At 35.6% G+C, this 27,520-nt stretch overlaps 1 protein-coding gene across 5 annotated transcripts in view; it reads left to right on the top strand.

The window, feature by feature from the left end:
• The first annotated feature begins 10,446 nt into the window (after positions 1-10,446).
• The window catches only part of LOC143237371 (uncharacterized), an 89,525-nt gene continuing 72,451 nt past the window's right edge, over positions 10,447-27,520 (top strand). For all 5 annotated transcript variants that reach the window (XM_076476553.1, XM_076476552.1, XM_076476554.1 and 2 more), the window contains exons 1-2: positions 10,447-10,601; positions 15,984-17,300. In XM_076476553.1, coding sequence (XP_076332668.1) covers positions 16,020-17,300 — 1,281 coding nt within the window. In that variant the 5' untranslated portion in view covers positions 10,447-10,601; positions 15,984-16,019. The remainder of the gene's footprint in view (positions 10,602-15,983; positions 17,301-27,520) is intronic.

Raw genomic sequence — 27,520 nt, 5'->3', positions numbered from 1 at the left:
CAAAAACACTTTTTATTATAATTAGTATTATAAATAAATTATTAATTATTTAGCGTAAGAGTACAAGAGAAGTATTAATTGGATTGTGTATAATCTACCAAACTACCAGCTGTGTAAATTATTTTGTGTTTATAATAGCATACCTAGAAATTAGTGCATAAATAGTTATTATTATTCTTACTTAATTGGTTGTTAATAATAAAAAATTACATAAATAGGCGTTGTTTCGACACTATCTGTAGTTTGTACAAAATATTGTGTGGAAAGAAAAGACATAGTTTTCGCATTATAAGTTCATTTTATGGTTTACGTTGTTTTGTCGTTTGTGAAAACTCATTATTCAATTCATTACAAAGGACGTTTTGGTCTATGTTTTATTATTTTAATGTTTTTATTCACTAGAGAAAGATTTTTAAATGACGTTGTGATTGGTTACGTTTGTTTGTTTGTTTTGGAATTTCGCACAAAGCTACTCGAGGGCTATCTGTGCTAGCCTTCCCTAATTTAGTAGTGTAAGACTAGAGGGAAGGCAGCTACTCATCACCACCCACCGCCAACTCTTGGGCTACTCTTTTACCAACGAATAGTGGGATTGACCGTCACATTATAACACCCCTACGGCTGGGAGGGCGAGCATGTTTGGCGCGACTCGGGCGCGAACCCGCGACCCTCATATTACGAAGTGCACACCTTAACGCGCTAGGCCATGGCGGGCCCTGATTGGTTACGTCTATAAACGTTATGGAAGTTTAGGACTCTTTAGAATGTTGACGCTTCCAGTAGTATATAATAAACTAGAACAATATAAAAATGCTAGACAAAATGATTTAGCTGTCAGCGTCAGTTAGAGAGTTAAACCTTGAAGTCGTTGCGGTTCTTCGTCAGTGATCGAATTAGTAAGTCAGTCAGACAGCGAGCTTGTTCTACATGGTTTAGCGCAGATATTTCGCGAGTAAAACTAGAAGTTGATTAATTTCAAAACTTACGTTGAATCGTTTTTGTGAAGTTAGGCCTATCAGTGAACAAAGCCTTTAGTAAATATTATTGAAGAAATTAACTAAATCGTTATCTTTACGGGACTTCGCATTATTTTTACCAAGTAAATAAAAAAGAACCCGACGCAACGACAGAACTCATGATCTATTTATTTTCGGAAAACATTATGTGCTGTTTAAATATATTTGTTTTCCCTCCCCTAGTAGGAATAGCTTTTGTTTGTTTGTTTGTTTTTGAATTTCGCAAAAAGCTACTCGAGGGCTATCTGTGCTAGTCGTCCCTAATTTAGCAGTGTAAGACTAGAGGGAAGGCAGCTAGTCATCACCACCCACCGCCAACTCTTGGGCTACTCTTTTACCAACGAATAGTGGAATTAACCGTCACATTATAACGCCCCCACGGCTGAAAGGGCGAGCATGTTTGGCGCGACTGGGATGCGGTAGGAATAGCAAGTCATGCTAAGTATTCAACTTAAGTTTATTATTCATGGACACAACTATGTGTGTTTTTGTCTATTTTTATTTTCATACAACGAGAACAAATTACAGATAAAATAAACGTTTTAACTAACATACATTTAAATTGCGTTAATTTTATCGTAACATCCAGATTCACAACATGTATTTCTTGGAAATTGGTAGAGTTCTTATCGAGATTTATGTTTAAATCTGTTTATTTTATCGCAAAGCTACAAAATGCGTTCTGTATACGATGCAAAATCGAACCCTGGTTTTTAGTGTTATACGTTCGTAAACTTACCACTAATCTACTAAAAGACTAAATAAAGTGTTTGATAAGATTGAGTTTTAAACATAAGATGATTTCATAAAAGTAAATTAAATAGTTATTGTTGATTTGAAATCGGTTTTGCTGGCCAGGATCTCTCATATGATTCCATATTTAACGTATTTTTTTTCTCATACTTGTTTATTTGTTTTTTAATTTCGCGCAAAGCTACAAGAGGGCTATCTGCGCAAGCCATTTCTAATTTAGCAGTGTAAGAATATAGGGAAGGCAGCTAGTCATCACCACCCACCGCCAACACTTGGGCTACTCTTTTACCAACGAATAGTGGGATTGACCGTCACATTATAACACCTCCACGGCTGATAGGGCGAGCATATTTGACGTGACGGGGATCCGAACCTGCGACACCTCTAGTAGTACACTGCTAAATTAAGGACGGCTAGCGCAGATAGCTCTCGTGTAGCTTTGCGAAATTCAAACAAACATAGCCATACATGAATACTTTCGTTTATATTTTTGTTATATGAAAATGAATATCGACTACAAGAAGTTTAGCCAGTTGATTTTTCACATGTGACACGCAAGTAAACGTAGGTAAATACTTCTCTGAGATAAATTCAACTTATTTACTACTTAAGCTGTTCCTGTTATATATGTATATACTACTATGTACATAATGCGTAAATAGAAAACAGTTAATTTGCTCAAACGGATGCACAATTATCTGACTACATGTGAGACACTTGGCATCTTGAAATGAGTCTACATGAACTACTCCTGATGACAATTTCCAGTACAACAGCACAGTGCTGTGCAGTTCAGACTCGGTTTGCTATATTTACAGAAGCCGAAACGTGTTTTCTTGTGGTTGCAGTGAATAAGCTCATAACAGGTCTTGGACGCCTCTGGTAGTGTGGTCCATTTTGGGGTCCAGAAGCTTTCTGTGGCTGGTTTCTACTCCTATTCAGTTAGACTTGGCAGTGTTTGCTGTGATGTTAATGTTGCCATGTTTGTTTACTGTATACCCTGAGAAAAGAGTGCTTAACTCGATTGGTTCACCTCGCTGAAAGGGCATGTTCGGCTATACAGAAGTACAGTGACTTTCTCTATGAACGATGTATCCTCAGATGTAATTTGTTAAGGTACTGTGGATAGGTTGCAAAAGAAGACGTTACTACTGCGTTACCCTTCCATGTGTCAATGGCAGTTTTCTTTCAACAAAGTCCTGTTGTCATATCACAGTTCGTGAAAGACTGCATAGCTTTCATCTTAGTTCTGATGGACACACACACACTATTTACCAGATCAGAAGATATTTTCATGACCCTGTCGTGTATGATACAGAGGCTCAGTTGATGAAATTGTGTCAACAAGGTCCTTTTCACAAGTTTCTACATGAATACCAAGTGCTATGTAGATAGCTATAGGCGATTTTCTATCAGCATCATGTCGCACTGTAGATGTGTCGCCGGTTTGGTGTGTTTTATATTATTAAACATCATCAGTTCAATAAGGGCAACTGCTGCATTTGATCCAGTGTTTTGTTAATCAGTCTGATGTATTATACTTGGCTCTTCCAGTATCATCTTTATAATTGCATTAAAAGAAGCTGTCACAAAATTCCTATGACTTCCTCAAATTTTCTGAATGATTTTTGCAGCTTTAATTAGAACCGTGCTCTCAAAGTCATAGCTGGTTTCCTTGAAAAGTCACAAAGCAGCGCCAGTGTTCTCATCAAAAGCTAAGAGTACTTCTCTTCCATTGCTTATGCCATCAGACCAGGTACACGAGAAAGGAGATCTTTATGCCTTGTCGAGTTTATCCTGTCTAAGACACAAGTTTGTAACTGGTGCAGACAAAAAGCATATAGCCCGATAATTTTAAAGAATGTACTATTTCATCGTCATTTTTGTCTCTTCAATACAAGATGTTAATTTATCCAGAGCAACACCTTCTGACCACTGTCGTCCTTAACTTCTTTCTTCTTTTGTTTCTTTGCTCTATTGTACAAGGCTGTTGAACATTTGTTGTGCTAAAATGCATCTAGTGCATGCATATCACCTGAAATTAGCGTTGACATCAGTTTGATGTCAAAAGGTTGTGCTGTACATCCAGCTCCAGGGTTGGTGATTTGTGCAAATGTTCATAAGTTTTATCACAGAAAGAGCACACTTCTTTCATTGTTGCTTTTAATCTTATGCTGAAATGTGTCTTTAAAGGGTTTGGATTTAAGGTATAATCATATTTCCTCTTCTGTGCTCTTTCAAGTTTCAAGTTACTAAATTTATTATAACACAACTTATGTCAAGTAGATTTTCAAGCCTTTAGTGTCTCTTCTACACTTTGTCCCTCGTTTAGTGAAGTTAAATCAACTTACGTTAGTAAACATATAATGTCATGAAATATTGAGAGTTTTTCTGGATGTAGTCTCGTACTAAGAATCATAACTGTACCTTTAATATTTACTGGACATCCAAGTTTCTCGTCGGTCTGCTTCTAGCAGAAAACAAAAAAATCCAACTTCTAATTTGACAAGTTCTTTCCTGGCTGGAGCCCAGTTGTAGGTTTTCATTGTTCCTCTGTTAAGACATTTTCCTTGTCTACAACCATTTACATAATCTACAGTATATCTACATCACGACAACAAGCAAACTTCACAGCTTCACCTTGATTTTTGTAAAAACACAAAAAATAAATAAACACGTGTAACTATTGTTACCAGCAGTTATAAATCTTCTCGATTTATGTTATGGATTTGTAATATTATATGGAATTCAAATATATATGAACAATCTTTTCTTTAACAAGAAATAATATGACTTTCGTCAGCTCCTGAAACTTAACCTTACTTTTTGTAATTATAGTACTAGTATATTAAATAATTTTTTTTATCTCAAATATACACTTAACAATATAAAATGATAGCACACACAATGAAAACAATGTCTTACAAGTATTACAATTTAGTTGGCTCTCACGTAATGCATAATTACCTTAAAATGATTCAAAATAATTCAATCTTGTATAGGTGATAACAAATTTAATTATGTAGCCGAAATGATAAAAAACCGCTACTTAGAACAAGTTAACATTATAAGTTATGTGATAAATTAAAACTTAGTCTTTCTATTGGTTATAAATTGATGTAATAAAGTATCGTGGCAATTTGAAATAGAGGGTGTGATTGGAGGACGTGGCAAGTGGGTCTAACTTTCTAGTTTATGTCTCTGAAACAAAGAAGGTCTTTAGTAATGTTCGTAATATAGTTACTAATCTACGTTAAACTCATGACATCATAGAGGAGCGATGACAAAATTGGGAAAGCTGGAAACAACAAATGTCACAATGCAGAAAAGCTGGAAACAACAAACGTCACAATACAGAGGCAATGGAGATTGAGAATGTGTTCGAATATTTCCTTTTTGAAATTAAGAAATTGGGCTTCTGTAGGATTAAAAAGTTGGTTTAGCAACTATATTTTAATGCCAAGTTTATTCGTATGTATATAAAGTAGTTTAATCAAGTTTTGAATGTAATTTTATAAAAAGTTATGACATGCGCAGTTTGATCTATTTATGTCAAGAGCATTAGAAGACTTTCGCTACTAACAACTATAGGTGCTATATATTGAATTCTTCAGTTGTTGAGGCCTTTGATACTTAAACTACAGATAATGTAACTACAACAATGTTAGGATATTAAAGGTTTTTACCATTGATGACTATGAAAGTATTTTGCAACTGATGACCACAAATGCTTTATGTACAACACAACGTTTCTATGATGGGAAGGCTTTCGCTATTTTCGACCATAGATGCTTTATCTAACCTATAACACCATTAGAATTTATATATTTTTTGCTACGAATGACAATTGTTTGTTTGTAATTAAACACAAAGCTACACAATGAGCTATCTGTGCTTTGCTCACCACGAGTATCGAAACCCAGATATTAGCATTTTAAGTCCACAGACATACTTCTGTGCTATTGAGAGGCACGAATGATAACAAATGCATCATTTACAATGTTTTAATACAGAAGGCTTTCGCTACTGATGACCAGAGTTAATGTATCTACAACGTTGTTAGGATTGGAAGGCGTTTAACACGAACTCGGTGGAAGTGCTGGAGTTAATGATTTGTCTGGCATGCAGGCTTTAGAAGAAACTACAAATGAGTTAGTTTTGGGATCTACAAAGACAACCTGATCACCAGTGCCTCCATATATTTACCAGTTCTGAAATCTTCAAAAAAGTAGAAGGTAATATTCAATTGCTGAGCATAGAATTGGTAATATAATCCAGCTTTTCTGTGGCTCAAAAATAACATTAATAAGAGAAACATCAGTTTATTAATAAAATATAAAACAACAGAAACTGTGAGTCCTCACTGTTGTTATGCAAAGTGTTCCATCAGTGGATCGAAGATCAAAATAAGTTGGAAACATTACGTATGAGTTTAACTCCAATAGGGCCACTTCATCTTTATACCTAAGATGCTTTTTGCTGCGTTGAAGTCTGCCCCAAAGCTTTCTAAATGGTGGTAAGATTTTATTCTATAGATTTTGATATATATGATGATGTCAGTTTACTGCTTCTAGCATTGAAACCGCAAACCTCAGATGATATCAGGGCCTCCTCCCAAACAGTGCACCTTCAAGGTGTTTCAAACTGCAGCCACAACTATCCACCGCCATGAAGTTCCCAACTACAGCCTTCAAAGAGATCGTCGAAAATTGTACTGTGTAACAAATGGCTACCCCCGAGCACCAACAGTTTCGGACTGAGCCAGCTGTATGGATGGAGAAAGGACCTTGTACCAGCAAGATGAAAACTTGAAGCATTGCAGAAGAGACACAACTACTTTTGAGACAAACTATGAGATCTGCTGTCTCCAGATGCAATCAAAACATACTCAGAAACTTCGATCTGAGAAAAATATAATATGGCAAGTCATTGCTGGCCTCAAGAAATTCATTATGAGCAATTGAAATTGGCTGTAAAGCTATAATACTGTGACTGGTGACTTTTACTTTTTAATATGTTGTTATTATCATCTTTGTTTCACCAAGGAGCGTAACTATATCCAATTCTCAACAAATATTATATTATGGATTTCACAGTCTTGTTATATGATAATACTTTTCTAAATAACAGACCCAAAGAGCATGAGAAAAAACAACTTTAACTCTTCAAATATTAATATTTCTTTTTTTTATTTCTACCCATATTTAGCTATATATATTGTCTTGTACATTTAGTATTATCACATTACTTTTATCTGTGTTTAAAGGTTTTTATGTTTGGCTTTGTATTTTTAACTAGTGTTCTAGTTATTTGATTATTTACACTTGTGATACTGTGAAATGATATTAGCGATTGTAGCTGTCTGTGCGGCCCGGCATGGCCAAGCGTGCGACTCGTAGTCTGAGGGTCGCGGGTTCGCATCCCCGTCGCGCCAAACATGCTCGCCCTTTCAGCCATGGGGGCGTTATAATGTGACGGTCAATCCCACTATTCGTTGGTAAAAGAGTAGCCCAAGAGTCGGCGGTGGGTGGTGATGACTAGCTGCCTTCCCTCTAGTCTTACACTGCTAAATTAGGGACGGCTAGCACAGATAGCCACAGTAGCTTTGTGCGAAATTCAAAACAAACAAAACAAACAAAAGCTATCTGTGCTGTATGATGTATCGTATTAATTTTGAATTGCACCTTTTAAGGGATTTTACTTGTCTGTCAGTTGCAAATAAATGAGGTACCATAGGAACGAGTCTAATCCACAGTTTTTGAAATATATATTTTATTGAATTTAAGGTTAGGAATGACTAAAGACCGCCTGAATGCAAGAGTGCTTTTGTGCTTTTCTTATAGCAAAGCCACATGGAGCTATCTGCTGAGCCAACCGAGGGGAATCGAACCCCTGATTTTAGCGTTGTAAATCCGTGGACTAACCGCTGTATTAGCGAGGACCAAACCAAAAGAAGGTGAAATGTGGTATATGAAAAAGTATTGTATTTCCTGTCTTTTTAGGCTTAAAAAGGAAAACTGTTTATGTTAATAAAATGTTCACATTTTTCACATCTTTGAAAACTTTCACGTTTAGAAACATCTGCCTTTCACAGTACTGATCTCAGATCATGTGCTATCTGTACATTGTTAACCTGTTTGTCTCAGTTAAACGTTTTTTGGCTTTCTCACAGAGGAGATTATTGGAGATCTGGCTGTGGTGTTGCATAGGTGTCTCTACGAGCATCATCTGTTTAAGTCTTAAATGTTTCATAGTTTCAGTTCGGACAGGCAGCCTTACGTAATGAAATGGATAATGTTATTGTTGTTCTGTTTAATGTCATACTATTTTTCGAGAACAAAATCGTTTCAAAATAAGGTAGTGGATTCAAATATTTCTTTCCATCAGTTGAAGGTGCTGTCCATAGTTCACTACATTTGTTTGCGTTGTGTTCAGTCTCATTCTTACTTCAAACTCTGTCAGGGTTAAATACATTTAGTCTTATATATATGTACATATATATGTAGAAACAATGAAATACCAAATCATTTAGCAAATAAAAAATTTGCTTTTCAATGTCTCAAAGTAATTAGAATACTATATTTCCTCTTGTGAGATTTTTTTAACCTTAAAACCTCGATCATGCAAGCTTTTCATTTATAATTCTTGTAACGGTTATTTCATCTTCATAACTCTGTTACTTTAAAATGCCTATACTTGTTTTATTTAAAGTTAATTTAAAATTTATAGTTTTAATATCTTATATGATGTATCTAACGTGGCTGGATGTAAATTCTTTAAGTGATACTTTTGAGATTTATCTTTTAAACCATAAACGTCCTTGGAGGCTGAGCGCAGCCAAGGAATTAGTGTGCCGGACTGCGGAATATGAGGTTCCATGCTTCGATACTCATTAGTACCATAATAAATAAGGCATTCCACAGTTTGAGGTCATGGGCGCGTTTTAAAAGTGATGGTCAAATCCTGTTACTTAATTTCAAAAGTAGCCCAAACGTTGGAGGTGAGTGATGTTAACAAGTTGCCTTCACTTCAAAATTAAGGTCTCCCAATAGCATAGCGGTATATCTGCGGACTTGCACCGCTAGAACCTGGGCTTCGATACTCGTGGTGGGCAGAGGACAGATAGCCCGTTGTGTATATTTGTGCTTAATTCTAAACAACGAATGAATGAATCAATCAAAATTAAAAGGAGCGAACTAAAAAGAAGAACAAGTTTTAGAGCTCTCTTAAAAGTTTTCAACTAAATATTACAAAAATCTGGTTATAGAGTACTCAATTCACAATCTGTAGGCAATCGCATCGATACCCGTCAATGAACATGTTCGTCCTTTCAGTCTTTAGAGCTGTATAATGTGACGGTCAATCCCACTAATCGTTGGTAAAAGAGTAGCCTGGAAGTTGTTAATATTTTTTGTTGGCTGGTTGCTTTGCCTATCACATCAGAATTAGGAGGGTAAGTGCAGATGGTCCTCGATTAGCGTTTGGTTTGTTTTGAATTTTATGCAAAGCTACTCAAGGGCTATCTGTGCTAGCCGTCCCTAATTTAGCAGTGTGAGACTAGAGAGAAGTTATCACCACTTACTGTCGACTCTTGGGATACTCTTTTATCAATGAATAGTAGGATTGACCGTAACATTATAACGCCTCCACGGCTGAAGGGGCCAGCATGTTTGGAGTGACGGGGATTCGAATCCGTGACACTCGGTTTACGAGTCGAGCGCCTTAACCACCTGGCCATGCTGGGCCTGTTTAGCGTAACACGAAGTTCAACAAACAAAAAATTTGTATATGGCTGAATATCATATTTTCTTACCGGTTATTTTATATGTTTTAATCTTTGTGTAATTGTATTTTACACAAATATCTGCTGTTCGTAACATGTTACTCATTAGATAAAAAAATCCTAAATTTATTACGGCAAATATCTTAACTTTTGTAAAATATCAAAATCATCTTCACCATTTAGTATTTTATTTTAAGTCTATTTAGCACGAATAACAAGAAATTAATAACATTTAGCTAACATTTCCGCGCGTTAATATTTGTTACTGTTTTATCAAAACTAACAGAAGGGATATTATAACCGCTAAAATACGTTGTTTATATCTCAAACATAGAAAAAACAGTGTATCACCATGCATTTGTTATAGATTTTGATCTCATTAAAACTTTTTAATATAAAATATAAAGAAAATAAATTGCTAAAGATTTTTTCTACTTTCAAATGATATTGCAGTTTGACCAAAATAAGAAACAAATGAAAAAAATATTTGAATTCTTTCTGCTTAAATATACCTTGGTAAAGGGTTCTGTGCTTATCAGTATAGTGTATACGGTAACTAACTATGCGGATCAAGACATGACTACTGCGATATTATTTATCAATTATGGGAAATTAAAAAAAAAAGTTTAACATAACAACGCATGGTTTTTCAGATGTCGCTATCCTTCCGTCTGCTATTAAGAGAGAGTTGAGAACCAAAGTGCGCAACACAAAATAGTTTTTAATTAAAGTATCTTTTTGAATGAAAATAATAATAATTTTCAAAAATACTGTTTTTATATGTATGTTAATTATTAATATTTTATAGTAAAATAAATTGCAGTGGAAAATTATTTAATAATAAAGAAATAAAAAGCACCATGTATTAATGCGCATTTGCTGCTTTGCGACGCAGCAGAATCGGAGTTTTCGTGTGAAATTGGTTCGGCTGGTGGTTGTCTTCGATCGTGGTGTGTAAAACGGTGTGGTGTCGTTTAGAGGCCGTAGGCTATTATGCCGCTATTGTGACAAAACTTATTTGGATAGAATGGCCTCCAACTTATTGCTCGGTAGGTTAACTAAATTATATTTTAAATATTTTCTCAGCACTTTTATCAAGAAAAAGTTAAGAAAAATACACTTATGTGTAATATGCTTTGATTTAAATACGTTTCAAATTGTCGTATTTTTAAATATTACATATGATTAAGGATAGGTATGACAATAACTCCCATCTGAGCAATTACGTTGCTAATAGTACTAATGTTTGAATATTAACGAGAGTTTAGAAATATAACGTATATGAACACTGATTTTCATTTTTCAAGTACTTAAGTAAACCATAAAATAAACGGTAATATTAATTTAGTATTAATTAGTCAAAGTAGGCCTGCAAATACGAGGGTGACTAGAACCAAAAGGGTAACCGAAGAGCCTGACAAACTTAAGAATTGCCGACAACGGGAGGTATATATATTTTTTTAAACTATTCTGTTACGCTAATGATATAAATCAGCCAGAATCGTAACTGCAGTTATTACTTAGGGGGAAATAATTGTGGGGGCCCAATTATTTTTTATGCCCGTAAGGTCCATTTTTTTGTAGTTATGCCACTCATTAACTGAATAATAACAGGCTTTACTCTGAAATTTGAAGCTAAAATGGTGATTTCACGTTATGAATAAATAAATGTGTAGGAGATTTTATGCAGAGCATCGGAAGTTTTCAAAACTGTTCGGAAATTTAGCAAACCTTTCATTATCAGATATAATGTAGCCAGCTTGGAGATTCAAAATACGTTTCTGATATATTGGTTATTACTCCCTAGACTCATATCGTTTAAACTTTAGCCTTTAATAACATATGTTAAAAAATTGTTGTTAAGGTTTACTAAAGTTCCACGATTTTTTTGTTTTGTTTTGTAACATATATTCAAATTCAATAAATACATCAACTTGATATACTGTTGTAGGCTATCTTTTTAAATCTTTATTTGATAATTTTGTCTAGTTATAGCTAGAGATTTTATTTTGTGGCGTCACATGTCGTGACTTGACGACCGGAATAGTGGTTCTGAAACGTGACCATCCTGGGAAATCACAAAATGAGTTAAGGAATATTCTACATTTTAAACAAACATTTTAACTCCACAAATGCGTAACATGGTATTTAGATATTTTTTCCTTCAGACATCTCCATGGCTACAGAGTTACATATATTTTCTGCCTGCTTCTACTAGTCCTAAATTTTGTATCTGGCGCTACGTTCTCTGCATAATTATGTAACTTTTAAGGATCTCTTCACAAGAATTTCATTAATAGTTTAGAAAATGTTTTGATCCATGTATAAAGATCGAGTTAGGCAACAGTAGAGTGATTGATTTAGGGTGTTTTTTTGTTTTTATAGAGGGATATTTATTATTCAGCGAGTTTTTAGTAAGCCGTCTGTTACTTCAGTTTAATAAATATATATAGCTTGTGTTTCAACGAAGTTGCTAGGGATAGGAGTAAATACTGTACGCACGAGAGAAGCTAGCAGGTAAATGAAAATACGATACGAGCTCGCATCACTGAAAATCTAGATTCTCAAGAATTTCTAGGCTACAAACATCAAACTGAAAAAATGTTTTAACAAACAATAAAATATGAGTAAAAATGGTTATGTTAAAATATAAAAACGTACTTTACAACACAACAGTGTCTTGTTTAAGTCTTAAGCGTATTGAATGCAAAGTGTTAGCTACAACGCAATAACATTAAAATTATAATATAAATTATTAAATTTAACCTATATAGGAAATAGTGTTTCTTGTTAAGCGCAAAGTTACTTAGAAACAAAAGCAATGACAGGATGTTAATAAAGGTTGTTTGTCCGAAGCTGTGATGTAATCCACTGCTCATGTTACTCTGTCCCTAACACTAAGGTGATTTTAATATGTATACATAAATATTTTGTATTTAACGCCACACTGTTGCCTAAAACATAAAAGACATTTACGTTCTCTAGCTTTAGTGTCTTTCGTCGTTACACTTATAATGATGTTTTTTGTTATTGCTCAGCACAGTAAGGGTTATGTCTTACGAGTTCGAAATATACACACACATGTATAAACAACGAGCTTGTTCTGCACCAAGCATAGGAGTCAAGTGCCTTAACCACCTGGCCGTGCCGGGCCTTATGAACACAGAAAAATACTTTGTTCAGAGGCATCATAACCGTTCGTTTTATCGGTGTGTATAATATCCATAACTGGTTCACTACATCTCACGTTCATGAAACTGGTACCAAATATTTTGATTAATCTAGAAGCAGGTAAGTCTATGATAAAATAAAGTATCACTTTGAAATTAAATTTTAAATGAATCGCAGAGCCACGTACCTAACTTACAAACTCATAAAAAGAAAACTTCAGTGCATGTACGGGGTTTGTAAGTGGGAAAAAAAACGTTTTTTAGCAAGTATAGAATATTCACATAACGTGTGATGTAATCCACTGCTCTTGTATCTCAGAACGGCTGGTATGGGTATTAACACCTTTACTGATAAGAAACCATTGCTCAGTTATATTACCTATATATTGTTTTACCAATAACCACTGATCTTACCAGCTATTAGACTCTTGTGCACTTTGTCTGAAAAATGATCTTTAAAAAATTTTTGCCTCTTAGAAGATGTTCTGGACTTTTCTAGAGCATTTGCAGGCGTTTCAAGCAGTTAGAATCATGACACGACAACTAGATTTGACCATAAAAATCCATGGATATATTTTTTTTTAGTTTCAGATGAAAGTGACTGATTAATCATAGGATTTTCTTTATAAATACAAAACTAACTCAGTTTCTCAGAAACACATTCAGCTTATAATGTGATGATGTTGTTTTATTAACACCTAGTCTGTGAGCTGGTGAGATCGAAAGAGGGTGGGTTAAAACTTAATTAGTATGTATAAATGGATAAACAGTAACTCATCTGATAACTTAACAGCAAAATAGTTGTGATACTTTCCACACCTAATATTTAACTCTCTGACTAGATCTAAACTCTGATTTACTGATTACTTATATCGTACCCCTGTTTCTATTTAATACATGAAATTTCTAGATCATAACGTCATTCACCCTCTAGCAAACAAACATCAAAATTAAAGTGTTAAAAAATAGCTTATAAAATTCCCCCTTTTCTGGATTGTGAATTCACATTAATAATCGTGGAACATAAAAAAAAACAGTACACTAAACTGGAAATTTACCAATAAGCTGCAATTTCATGATGTTACGGTCTAGAAATTTCAGGTAATAAGCATAAAACGAGTGTTTTCAAAAAATAGGACTTCTTTATCTCGAGACACTGTATAATAAATTAAGCATATCTTAATTTCTAGCATTGCTGTTGAATCATTGCATTTTACGTTAGGCCTACATTAGTTCCGGAATATTCATTGAAAAGTTTATTTATGAAATTAGGCCTACAAATAAATGTAGCCTGTAGCAAACGTTGTTCATTTATTGCAGAAATCAGTTAATTTGTTATCGCCATATGGACTTCCAATTATTTTATCCAAATAATTCAGAAGGACCCGCCCTTCCAACCCACAGAAAATGTTACAAAATATCTATAGCCTTGTGCGAAATATGCGTCATTTTGGAGACTAACAAAATTTACTTGTATACAGATACTACTCTAGAAACTTTTGGACCTTTGGCAGGAATGCCACATTAGCCCGTGGATACGCAAGCATTAATCTTACAATGCATCATGCTATTCTAGCATTTAGTTGCTGTGTTTTTAATGAGGCTCTCTCGATTTTTTTCTCATTTCAATAAGACAGAAATAAGAGTGCTTCCATATAGCCATTATCAATTATTGCTCTTACTGTTGTTGTAATGTTATTTTAAATTGTTTGAAAATTACAACAAGTTCAATGTACGTAACGATGATAAATAGTTTATTTGTTTTTTAATGTTTCTGTAAGTTGCCTTTAATTGTGACTAGCACCCTTTCGTAACTTGTAGGTCTAGGTAACTTCATAAAAGATATTCAAACGGAAATACTTCGCTAATGGTACTACGATTAAAGTAAAATATAAGCTTTCATATAAAATATTACTGTTAATCGATTAATTAACTTAATAAAAAAAAATACGTCAACGAACTAAAGAGACTCATTACTATTCACCACTACTGAACTAACTGTATTTGTATACATCTGTATATTGTTTTAGAACAGGTTCCCAAATGTCTTGGTTCCTACTCTTTCCCAGTATTCTAGGTTTTTTAGAACTTGCTCATCGTGATGTGACCTCTAGCTAAGATCCAAATTAAAACATTGGAAATATAGCTTACAACCTATAGATAATATTATAACAAGTATTCTAACAGTAATACAACGAATTAATAACACACCGTTATTCCAACAATACAGTAGTGATAACATCTGATTCACGAACATTTGTAATGTTTACGTCTAACACATGGCGGTTGTTTTGTTATTCTGAGTCTAGAATGGCACTGTTTGTACGATGTGACATTAGAAATGTGTGTGTGTTTTTCTTATAGCAAAGCCACATCAGGCTATTTGCTGAATCCGCCGAGGGGAACTGAACCCCCTAATTTTAACGTTGTAAATCTGTAGACTTACCGTTGTACCAGCGGGGGACCACTAGAAATAAAAGAAGAAAAGGTTTATTCGTAAAAAAGAAAATATTATTATTAAATAATTATTGAACTGTGACTGACCTTTTTGAAAAGTCAGTTTGAAAGGTTTGGGAACAAAATTTGAAAATAACAAACTTAAGTTCTGAAACTTAGATCCAATCTTTTTTTTTTTTTTTTTTTTTTGCAACTTGTATCTTTTATCAAACAAGAGCACGTGCAGTAGTTGGTCCACTAATACAATGTGTATATTTCATATGTGCTGTTAGTGTGAACTATTTACTCTTTTATGGAAATCTATACGCAGACGCACATCCAGTAAGTAGAAAAATGTGATAAAATGAATTTAATAATAATAATATGGTATTTTTGTTTTTAATTTCGGAGAATTAATGGTGACTTCAATTTTGTAGATGAATTTCTGTAGCCTTGCTTTTCGTTACGTTATTTTAAATATTACTTATGGTAAGTGGAAGGCTAACTTCTTAAGCTAAATAGCGTTTGGTGACTTTGAACTTTATTACAAAAGACAGGGGAAATAGTTTCACCGGGAGATATTTTGTATGTAAAAATTTATTGTTATTAATTGAAAATAAAGACCTGAGTTCATTCTGCTCTTGTTTTTGCATATTAATTTGAGAATTTAATAATCAAAACCATGAGGGACAAATATTAAATAACTATGAATTGGTTTATAAAGAGTTTATACGAAGTGTGATGAAATGTGAGCAACTGACCATTCAATCTACTTTTAAGGCTATTTGTGATTTTATATCAACTGTTTTGTTCCTTTTTTAACAGCCAGTGAAGCACCAGTTCAGCCTCTACCGTGCTGATATGTTCAGAAGCAAGTTGAAGGAGATTTCAGTGAATGGAACTGTCCACAAACCACTGAAGACTAATACTTTGGCCAAAGGTGAACTAAAGAAAGGTGGTCAGTCTTCTCGCTTCTGTTTAAATCGCAGTGAAAAGCAAACTATCCCTAGCGGTAAAGAAATCCAGTCCACCTCGTCTACAAAGTCTTTCCATTCTCGCTTAACTCGACGCTTTTCACCAAAACCTCCTCAACAAGAACCTTCCTCCTCTTCTAAGGCTGAGCGAAAATGTACCAGTGGCCATACAACAGGTTCAGTGAAAAGTACAGTATCAAAAAGGCGCTTGCAAACTACAGTTGGGAGTCCTCAACACAGCACTAAGAAAAATGTTGTGGAAGGAAATAAGAGTGCAGCCCCCCACACCTCCTGTTTTTTACCCGGTTCTCCTCAGAAGGACAACGTTAAATCAGAACATCGAAAGAGTGAGCAGTCGTCTCCTAGTCCGAGTAAACAGAAGAACCGCAGATTACTGCCAAGTCGATTATGTGTGGAAGAACCATCTGACTCCTCCGAGGAGTCCCATGATACCCCCTTTTTGAAGATTCACTCCCCGCCCAGACCTTGTTATAAACCAGGAGCTGCGAAAAGTAGGCAAGATATCGGACAGAATAATTTAAAACTGTCAAAAAGCACTAAGTGTCGACAAGTTAAAGATGAGGGCAAAAAAAAAGGTCTTGATGGCAAAACTACAGATGAGAAGAAAACTGGTGGATGTTTTTTGCCTGCTAAAGATCACTTGTTAAGAAGATTTTCTTTCACAAAGACCACGGATGATGAAGATGTCACGAGCTATCTCTCAGTTGAAGATAACTTACAGTTGTGTGTCGTTTCTTCTGACTCTGGAATTACGATCTGCGACAGTTCTGAAAAAAGTGTTCTGGATACCGAGGCTGAAAATACCTTTTCGAATTATAAAGAGAGGACAGAACAACAGAATCTAAGCAACAAAACAAATTCCGTTGATGAACAAAATGTAAAAAATTCACAAACAGTAACTCGCTTAGAAATTCCAATTAGAGAAAGTGTTTCAAAAAGTCACTTAGAATTAGTGTCCACTCGAAAAGATGCACATAACCGTGTAAGTAAACCTGAGTCAGCTCTAGAAGATGACGAAGCGAGAGATACTTCACCAGATGGCAGATTTCTAAAATTTGAAGAAGAAATAGGACGAGGTTCCTTCAAGACAGTTTACAAAGGGTTGGACACTGCCACTGGAGTAGCGGTTGCTTGGTGTGAATTACAGGTAGGTAAATAGAATGTTTTTCTTTATCGTATTTGTTATGTAACGTTCATTTCAAGTCAAGTGGAAGTTGTAAGTCTGTCAAATGTTTGTCGTATTGACCAAAATAAGAAACTTGTTAGCTCGTATCGGACAGTAAGGACTTGTTTGTTTTGAATTTTCGCGCAAAGCTACACGAGGGCTATCTGCGCTAGCCGTCCCTAATTTAGCGGTGTAAGACTAGAGTGAAGGCAGCTACTCTTCACCACCTACCGCCAACTCTTGGGCTACTTCTTTACCAACGAATACTGGGATTGACCGGACATTATAACGCCCCCACGGCTAAAAGGGCGAGCATGTTTGGTGTGATGGGAATTCGAAAACGCGACCCTCTGATTACGAGTCAAGTGCCTTAACCACTGGCCATGTCGGGCCACAGGGACTGTAGTGTTCAGTGATTTAAATTTGTACTCCTTACTAAAAGAATGTTCTTTCAGTTTTCAAGGTGGCTGTAAATAGAGTTTAAATATTAAACTATGCACTAAGTTGTTTTTTTTTTACAGTGGGATTTATTACGGAATATGTTGCACCAAAGATGTATTTATGTCGTCTATATTATGGTGCGTAAGCTGAGGGCCGCGGGTTCGAATCCCCGTCACATCAAACATGCTCGCCCTTTCAGCTGTGGAGGCATTATAATGTGCGGCCAATCCCACCATTCGTTGATAAAAGAGTAGCTCCAGAGTTGGCGGTAGGTAGTAATGATAATTGCCTTCCCTCTATTCTTATACTACTAAATTAGGGACGGCTAGCACAGATAGTTCTCGCGTAACTTTGCACAAATTTCAAAAACAAACAAGCATTACAATTTAGTTGGCCCGACATGGCCAGGTGGTTAAGGCGCTTGACTCGTAATCCGAGGGTCGCAGGTTCGAATCTTCGTCACACCAAACATGCTCGCCCTTTCAGTCGTGGTTGCGTTATAATGTAACGGTCAATCCTTGCAACTTGTTGGTAAGAGTTGGCGGTGGGTGGTGACGACTACCTGCCTCCCTTTTAGTCTTACACTGCTAAACTATGGATGGCTAGCGCAGATAGCCCTTTTGTACTTTTCGCGAAATTCAAAACAAACCAAATCAATTCATATGAAGAAAAACTGAAAGCAATTGCCCACAATTGAAACATCGTTAAAAAAAACAAAAACTTCTTGAATACTTATAAAAATTAGAGAAATTTTGGTGGTCGACTTCTGATTATCGCATTCAAGTCTTACACTTATAATTATTTTTCACAAAGTATGCATCGTATGCTTTATGAAAGTAACACCAAAATACCAAATTTTTTTTTTAAATTGTTTTTATGAGAATAGAAGTGCAACATCAAAAGTTAATTTGTTTTAAAGCGAGAGTCAGTGATCATGGACGTGAGACATTGTCTCGGATTCTGTTTTAACTCATATACTCTAACATGGATGTGAATGTTTTAACCACTACTCTCTGACGTAGATGGGACTATCTTAACCACCCACTAGGATGTTAAAGGTGTTTTGTTTTTTTTTTGGGGGGGACGCTCATCATCTGGAGTTGTCTACCATGTTAACAGTGGTCTGAGAGGCTCCAAGCTTATAGCTTTATTATAGCATAATAAATCATTTGGAGTCTCCTAATTTAGGTGAAAGGCATGGTTATGGACGAAAAGCTCATTTTTTTCTTTGCAAATAATCTATATATAACGTGGATGTGAGTATTTTAACACATACTGTCTAAAGTGGATTTTAGAGATATTTTACAACTTTTCTATCGTGCAGTATATCTATCAAAAAAAAATTCTTCAGAAGATTGACATTTTTTGTGCTCGTTCTCCACTTAAAGTGAGGATTTGTATCACAAACAGTTATCAGTTCATATTCAATTAGTTTTTAACGCAAATATTTCAGTAATGATAACAAAACAGTTCTCTATTTGCCGAGTTCTCATCAATGAAGTCTATGGGTTCAATATCTTGAAATAGTTTTGTGGAAAAAATTGACTGAACGCTTATACACTGTATAACATTTTCAGGTACATTGAAAATGCTCTTTTCTGAGAATGTTGGAGAAAAGGTTTCTCTTTAATTAACAGGAATATTCAAAATACTGCTATAAAATACATAATGTTTTTAATGTATGTGTTCACCCAATATGTTGTGGAACCGAACGTTTAACGAATGTTTATGACGAAGTTTTGTCTGATATGTTATGCAAGTGACGTAAACACTTGTTTCATTCGTGTGACATTTACGTGGGTTATAACACTGCCAACACCAAGTAACCGTGGCAACGCGATTCTAACATATTTCTTTGTGAGAGTACAACTACTTGTGCTTATATTAATTTTTTAAACAAGTTGTGACTGTCGACACGTGCACGCGAGACTAAGAAACAACAAACACAATTTGTGCTAACTAAATGTCTTGGCAACTGTCGAAACATACATGTAAGCTTAAGGGGAGCAAGACGTTTTGTGTTCTATTTGGAAATGACATAACCTATGATTTTCTATACAGTAATGATATGAACTATAAAGAAAGAACCTCTTGTCATGTTGGGTTGGGTATTAAGGTCAATGGTTTTGGAGGGCCTCGAAAGCTGGGGTCCTCAGTGAAGTTAATATGTTTGGAATCTCCTGTTCTGAGGAAAGTTATGACTGTGAGAAAAAGTCCCTTTTTTAAATATGTAGAAATAACCTATGTAAGCATGATTTGAAATATTAAGGTCATTCTCGTGGAAATTGCATAACATAAACAAAACATCCCACTATCTTTTGTATGTTAATATATCCCATGTATTTTGTAAAAGTGGCATGACTCCCACAAAATATTTCACTATATATAAATAATTACGTAAGTGCTTGGAAAAAATGAAAATATGGTTAATGATAGTATAAGCGCTCCAAGTTTTCTGTGATATTCTGTGTGTATGTTTCAAAAACTTATTTAATAACTTCGTGCCTATGAAAACCAGAATTATAATCCGTGAATTTACTCATAATCGTTTCTAAATTGATGGACATTTTAATTTTAACGCATTTTAGAGGTTAATCCACGTTTCTTCGTTATACCCACCGTTAGTTTATATTCTAGTGTATAGTTTTATGTGTATATAAAACTGTTGTTTATGACGCTGGAGTTAGCTAACTTACACGTTCGATGTTGTTTTACTCTGACTTAACATCAGTTTATGTAAAGGAAACGAGTGTGCGGTGTTGAATTAAGGGGTGTACAGAGGGGACTTCACCCGTGCAAAATTCCCCCTTGAAGTACATTATATTCCATTTTGTCCCGGGTGGGGGGCAGTGGTTATAAACATATACTTAATATCATTCGTTTGTTTAGGAAACAGTACTTATTAATATGTGTAGGCTGAGCTCTTTAAATGGATATTAAATAATACAGGAAATAATCAGTGACATGCTCACATAATAGACTGATTTCTACATTTTTAAAGTTGCTCCCCCAATTTAATATGAAATGGAGCTCCTGGGAAGGTACATTGGAATTTCTTTTGAAGAGATTATTATACTGCTAAATGTAATGCGAAATGAATAAGGAACTTCATGTGATGTACACTTGACTTCACATGACGTCATACAAATTGTGTTGTTGTTTTACGTGTATGTTTAGTGTTGGACATTTAAAATGGTAGAACCAGAACGTATGCTACAGCAACGTAAAAATCTTTACTTCACGGCAATAAACACGTTCTGATGATATAGCCCTTTAACCATTTATGGAACACGGTTTGTTTTGTTTTCTCTTCTGAAATTAACCATTATCTGGTGTTTGTCCCCGTGTCTGTTTGTGGACGGAGCTGGGAACTGAGTCCCGGAATTTAGCGTTATATGTCTATTAACTTATCAATGTTTCACCCAGTACTTGTTTGTTTATTTGTTTTGAAATGGTAAGTTGTGGTCCAATTAAATTTCATTATTTATATGTAAAACAATTAACATAATAAGATATTTAAGTGTACTGTAAACTTCATGGATGTTTCATTTTCCTAATTAAATAAGTATATACTGTAAAACTTGTTTCATTTTATTTTCTAATTAAGTTTTTTAAAATTTCACTCAAAGCTACACGAGGGTTATCTGCGCTAGCCGTTCCTATTTTAGCAGTGTAAGACTAGAGGGAAGGCAGCTAGTCATCATCACCCACGGTCAACTCTTGGGCTACTTTTTTACCAACGAATGGTGGAATTGACCGTACATCGTAATGCACTCATGGCTGAAAGAGCGAGCACATTTGGTGTGACGGGGATTCAAATCCGCGACCCTCAGATTACGAATCGAGCAGCATAAACATCTAGCAATTCTCGACTTTTCACCGGGGAACAATTCTGAAATAACTAACCTAACCGGAGCTGTACGCTTACTGTCAGAATGCGGTGGTAACGTTATAGGGCTTATTAAGAAGAGGGAAGTACGGAACACTTCTCGTTTCAGATGTAGACAGGACGGAACACTTCCAGTTTCAGATATGGATACGAGAAAGTAACGACCATGATCATTAGGTTTCCAAGCATTTCCAGGTGTATACTGTAGGACAATGTAGATGTACATTGTAGGACAGAGTATCCCAAATTTTCTGGGTTCACGGTGCCTTTTGTGTGTCAGCAATTTTTTCACGGCGCCCCTAGGCAAAAGAAAAAAAAAACGAACAGTTCCGTCTATTAAGAAATTAGGTCCAAACAACTTAATACTTAATAAGTATTTATGTCCTAAAAACTTAGTAACCGTGTGAAAGAATAATATATGAAAATTGAAAATAAAAACAATATTTTAATTTCATTTTAAATAACCACAATTACAAATTGGATGTGTGTGCTTGTTGGGCACAAACGTGTTCTCAAACTTTGGAATCAGATTGAACACTGCCACCCTCATTTCCTGGTACGCATTGATTTTCGCGCAGTACTTGCTTTTTATCACAGCAACGTACGAAAACCCAGCTTCGCAGAATTATGACGTCGCAAATGGAATTAGGATTCGATGAGCTTTAGTACTTAGTATCGGATATTCATCTTTTACTGATACCCAAAACTCAGTTAGTCCCATGCTGCCAAATTTTGTTTTTAAAGTCTTGTAACAAGACAGCTCAATAAGATTTTCTTCTTCTGCAGAGGTAAATTCAGATGGGGTCTTAGCCTTGAATGGGTCTTGGATCCATGCAAACTTCCACATATCTTCTGGAAAATAATTTTCAGACTAGTCACTGAGCTGTGTTAGGTGCTCCTCAAAAACAGATTTTAGTTATTGGGTCAAATCAACTTCATTGGATCTAACAAACTGTTGCAACAGGGGGAAGTAGTCTTTGCCACTATCTTCATTCGTTTTCCTTCTCCGTATTAGTAACTTTCTTCTGAAGGTTGAAACCTTCTCTGCGAGTTTCAGAATGTGCGTGTTGCTTCCCTGCAGAGAGAGATTCAACGCATTCAGTTTTTCGAAGAGATCACACAGGTATGCTAAGTTTGACAAAAAATCAGTATCAAAGAAGTTTTTAGCACATTCGTGTTCTTCTTCTTCGAGATAAGAGTAGAGTTCCATGGGAGAGCTATTTTGAGCTACAGTAGTACAACTAAGATGTGTGCTGTCTTAATTCCAATACACGGGACAGTACATTTCCATGGGAGAGCTACTTTGAGCCTTTGTACCTGTAGTGATACTTTTACAAAAGAGAAGGTCTTCTACAATTTTGTCACCATTCACGAACCGTGTATAGAAAATCAAATGAGTATCCTTGTTATTATCCGTCGCCTCATCTAGCTGTAATCTGAGTTCCTTCCCTTTCATTTCTTCAATTAGCTGATCGTTGAGGTCAAGTGTTGGATAAAGGCACCTTTGAAAGCGGTCCTCCCTCAGATTCAGTAAAATCAGTTCTTCTGCGATGATATGAAGCTTTTTACATTTCGAGACTCTATATTCCACTTTGTAGGATGCTAGCAAAGCATTGCTTGGTATTGATGCTTGTTTCAAAAATGTACCTTCTTGTTTTTTTCAAATTTTCTAAGTTTCTGGTGAAATAATGTACTAACCATGTTAGGATGATCGGTCTCTAAGTGGTATTTACTTGGAAGCATGCACTCTGGAGCCAAGACTTTTAGACATAATACACACTGCAGACACTCTTCATGATTGACATCTACCGAAGTAAAACCTAAATCAATATAAGTTTCGTCATATTTCTGGTATTTCTGTTTCTTCACAATTTTGCCACTGGTCTGTGGTTCACCATCCTTTTCTTCAGCACCACACTTCTTATTAGTGTTCAAAAATCTTTCCATTTTTATGCACAAGGACTAAAAATCAACAAAATAATTCAATGAACTTCGCTAGACCTCGCATACACTTGATCACAACATCCTTCAGTTATTTCGATTACTGACGGACCCGGAGAGTCGACAAGTATTTATGTACAAAATATGACAAACGAGAAAGTTCGAGAAGTCACTGGCATAGCCGAAAGTACAAGTGAGCAAAAACACCTCAAACATTCGAAAATGTCATCGAAAGGAATGTAACGCGATCTAATGATAAAACTGTGAACTACCTCGAGCTATTAGTTCGGGCAGTGCCCGACAGATGTCGATATCGCCATGTTTCTCTCGAAAAGTGTTTGTTTGTTTGTTTTGGAATTTCGCACAAAGCTACTCGAGGGCTATCTGTGCTAGCCGTCCCTAATTTAGCAGTGTAAGACTAGAGGGAAGGCAGCTAGTCATCACCACCCACCGCCAACTCTTGGGCTATTCTTTTACCAACGAATAGTGGGATTGACCGTCACATTATACACCCCCACGGCTGGGAGGGCGAGCATGTTTAGCGCGACGCGGGCGCGAACCCGCGACCCTCGGATTACGAGTCGCACGCCTTACGCGCTTGGCCATGCCAGGCCTCTCGAAAAGTGAATACTGTCAAAAATATAGAATAAAAATAAACACAGCAAAAACACAACTCGTAGTCTTTACGAAATTGACAAAACACAAAAAACAACAGCCAGAATTATATATGAATGGCACACTACTTCGGACTGCCCCATCGGCAAAATTTTTAGGTCTGACCTATGATTCAAAACTAACTTGGATCAATCATGCGAACGAAATTAAAAATAAAGTCTGGCGAAGAACTAACTATGCTAGGAGTTTAACTGGTAAAAACATTGGAGCATCTACAGATAACATACTAAAAATCTATAAAACATATATTAGACCTGTAATAGATTATGCAGCTCCAGCATGCATAACTGTAAGCAATAAAATAATTAAAACCAAACTACAAACAATCCAAAACACACCCCTCACAACTGCATACAGAGTTCCAAGAACTATATCATCCCAGTTCATTCACAAGTACTCGAACATACCAACCACACCAGATAGACTCCTACATAGTACAATAATGTACTTTAATAAGAATTGGATGAAAAACGAATTATTATGGAAACTAGACAGGTACCTCATACATGATGAAGCTAGTCCTAAATATCTCTCCCCAGTTATTCTGGGTTATTCTGCTGATAGAATAAAATAATCACTATATATGAGCCACAATACATGGACATTGCCCTGAAAAGGATCAGAATAATATTCAGTTCAATAATTACAAATTCCAATACGGCAAGATCATAAGTACGGGGAGGAGGAAGAGGTCACAGAGAACCTGACCCTCCAGGGTATGAACATTTCTTACCCAAACATCGAGAGAGAGAGAGTAGTTTCCAAACTGGGCGACACATTGACAGGTTAACAATTCCTTTTGCCGCACGCTGTCATACAGAGACAGGAGGTGCTAGCCTTAAACATAGGATAGATAGGTCTCGGGATCTAACCCTTGCGAGTTAAAATTGACATTGAGAATTAAAATGTATGGATCGTTTTTGGTCTCTAGTAAAATTACAATAAAATGTGTGATGTTTAATCCCATAAAGAATAGAAAGCTAATTGTTATTTTTAAGTGTTTTAAATATCTTGCCCGTTCCAATTTAAGGCTGTAAACCACGCTATCTCAAAATGTAGTCTCCTTCCCCATGGGGACGCAAATGATATTTTGGAGGGGCTCGAACAATTAGAGAAGAGACAGTATTGCAATAATGTCACATTAAAGTAATGAGTAATTACTACACCACATATAACCTTTTAGAGTATACGTTTGATACATATCATCACGTAACTCGTTCTTTCAAAAAAGAAGGGGAACGTGCAAGAAACCATATTTATTGAAGATGAGAAAAGTTTGGGAAACGCTGCTGTAAGCTATTAATATAAGTGGACTGCGTGAGCCAATTTATCTACGATTTGCAATTAATTTCCAGCTGTTTGGGGTACGCGATAGTTAAAGGGTTATATCGTAGAAGCAGTTTGTGTCGTTTTTATAGGCAGTGTGTTGTTTATCTGTGCTCTGACCACTGTGAGTTTCGAAATCCATATTTTTAAGTACAAGTCCACTCTATTTGTTCATGAGCTCTACAACACAAAGCACAAGACATAACAATTCAATAAATAAAATAACTCAATAAACAACATAAATAAAATACATGGGCATGACTCTGAGAAGGAGACAAATTGTAAACAAGGAGGCAACAATGAAAATACAACAGCGGTCAACACGTCAAATTAATAAGAACAATATGAAATACAACAATATAGGAAGGAGGAAGAGGTCAATTTGAACTTGACCTCTCAGGTCTAGAAGACGTAAATCCCGAAACCTGGAACAATGACCCTTTGATTTACGGTTGAAATGCGAGGGCCTTACGAGACGGAGATTCGTCTTGTGTGTTTTTATCACTGACCTTTGTGTTCCTAGGTTCTACCTTTTACGTTGCCTTCTACGGCTGGGTTAAGACTCGTTGTAGATATCCTTATGGATGTTCCTTATCGTACCCCAAGCTCATCCATGTTTATTTGTTTTTAAAGCTATTGAGTACAGGTATAAGTTTCTACTGTTATTTTATTTAAACGGTGGGAATAATGGAACAGAAATAAAGATGTGTATGGATTTACAATAATCTAGAAACAGCTTCATGATTTAGAGAGCATGAACATTATTTTACTGGAAAAAAGCTTTTACATAATCTTTCCAAAAGCGATCGATTATCGGTTACGTTACACTAACTAAGCAACGCTAAATAATGTGAAAATTTAGTTCTGATACATGCCATTCTACTGCAACTTTATTTCGGCCGTGGTTGTTATGTGATTTGCTGATTTGATTATTATAAATCATTTCAACATAACGTAATCAAATCTGTGTATTGAGGCCTGAAGGAATAGTTTGACACAATTGGCAATTATGGCTCTTGTGTGAGTAAATTATCAATGGTAGCTGTAAATTTATATGGTACTTGAAGTGATAATGTATATTGATTTTATTAGGATTTGCCACAAGCACGGGAAGATTGATATGTAGAGATGACTCCACATTGATTTTTGATCGTAATGCGCCCGCCATTTAGGAAGTAGTTCTCGAAGAACTTCGTTAAGCCTAAAGTGATTTTTGTTTCTTTTATAATAAATTTATTACTTTTCTACCAGTCATTTCACGTTATATTTATGCATATTTTAAATTGAAATGTTTAAAAAGTTCAGTACTCAAGGAAGTTTTAAGTAATTGATTAATGTTCTTCGATTTATAAATGCTGAGGTTGGAGTATTTGAGGTGTTTGTAACAGCATTTATTTTTCGCATATTAACATTGGTGTTCTTACTTGGTGCCTCTCCCAGTGGCACAGCGGCATATCTGCGGACACAAACCGCTAGAAACCGGGTTTCGATACCCGTGGTGGGCAGGTCACAGATAGCACACTGTGTAGTTTTGTGCTTGATTCCATATCGTCAATCAATCAATCAGATAATTAATTTTACTTGGTTATTATCACGTGCTCTCCCGTAAGCAAGAATCTAGAAACTTCTGAGCCTCTGGCATATTGTAATTCTCCAATACTCAACTTTAAACAATAGTTATTAACGACTGTAAATATACCAATAACGTACGAAGCTAGAACTTTAGTTAATAATATATTCCTCCAGTAGTTTAGTAGTTAGCTTGTGGGCTGTAAAGCTTAAAGTTAAGGTTCAATCCCTGTAGTAGGCACAATACAGATCGCTCATTGTGTAGCTTTGTTCTTAAAATGGTCAAACGAACAAATCGATAATAAATATTTAAACGGTGGGAATCATGGAAAAAAGGTGTGTATGGATTTACGATATCTAG

The sequence above is a fragment of the Tachypleus tridentatus genome, chromosome 13 (genome assembly GCF_004210375.1).
Source record: "Tachypleus tridentatus isolate NWPU-2018 chromosome 13, ASM421037v1, whole genome shotgun sequence".
Taxonomy (NCBI): domain Eukaryota; kingdom Metazoa; phylum Arthropoda; class Merostomata; order Xiphosura; family Limulidae; genus Tachypleus; species Tachypleus tridentatus.
The sequence above is the reverse complement of the archived record's forward strand: the minus strand, read 5'-3'. Positions and strand labels throughout refer to the sequence as shown.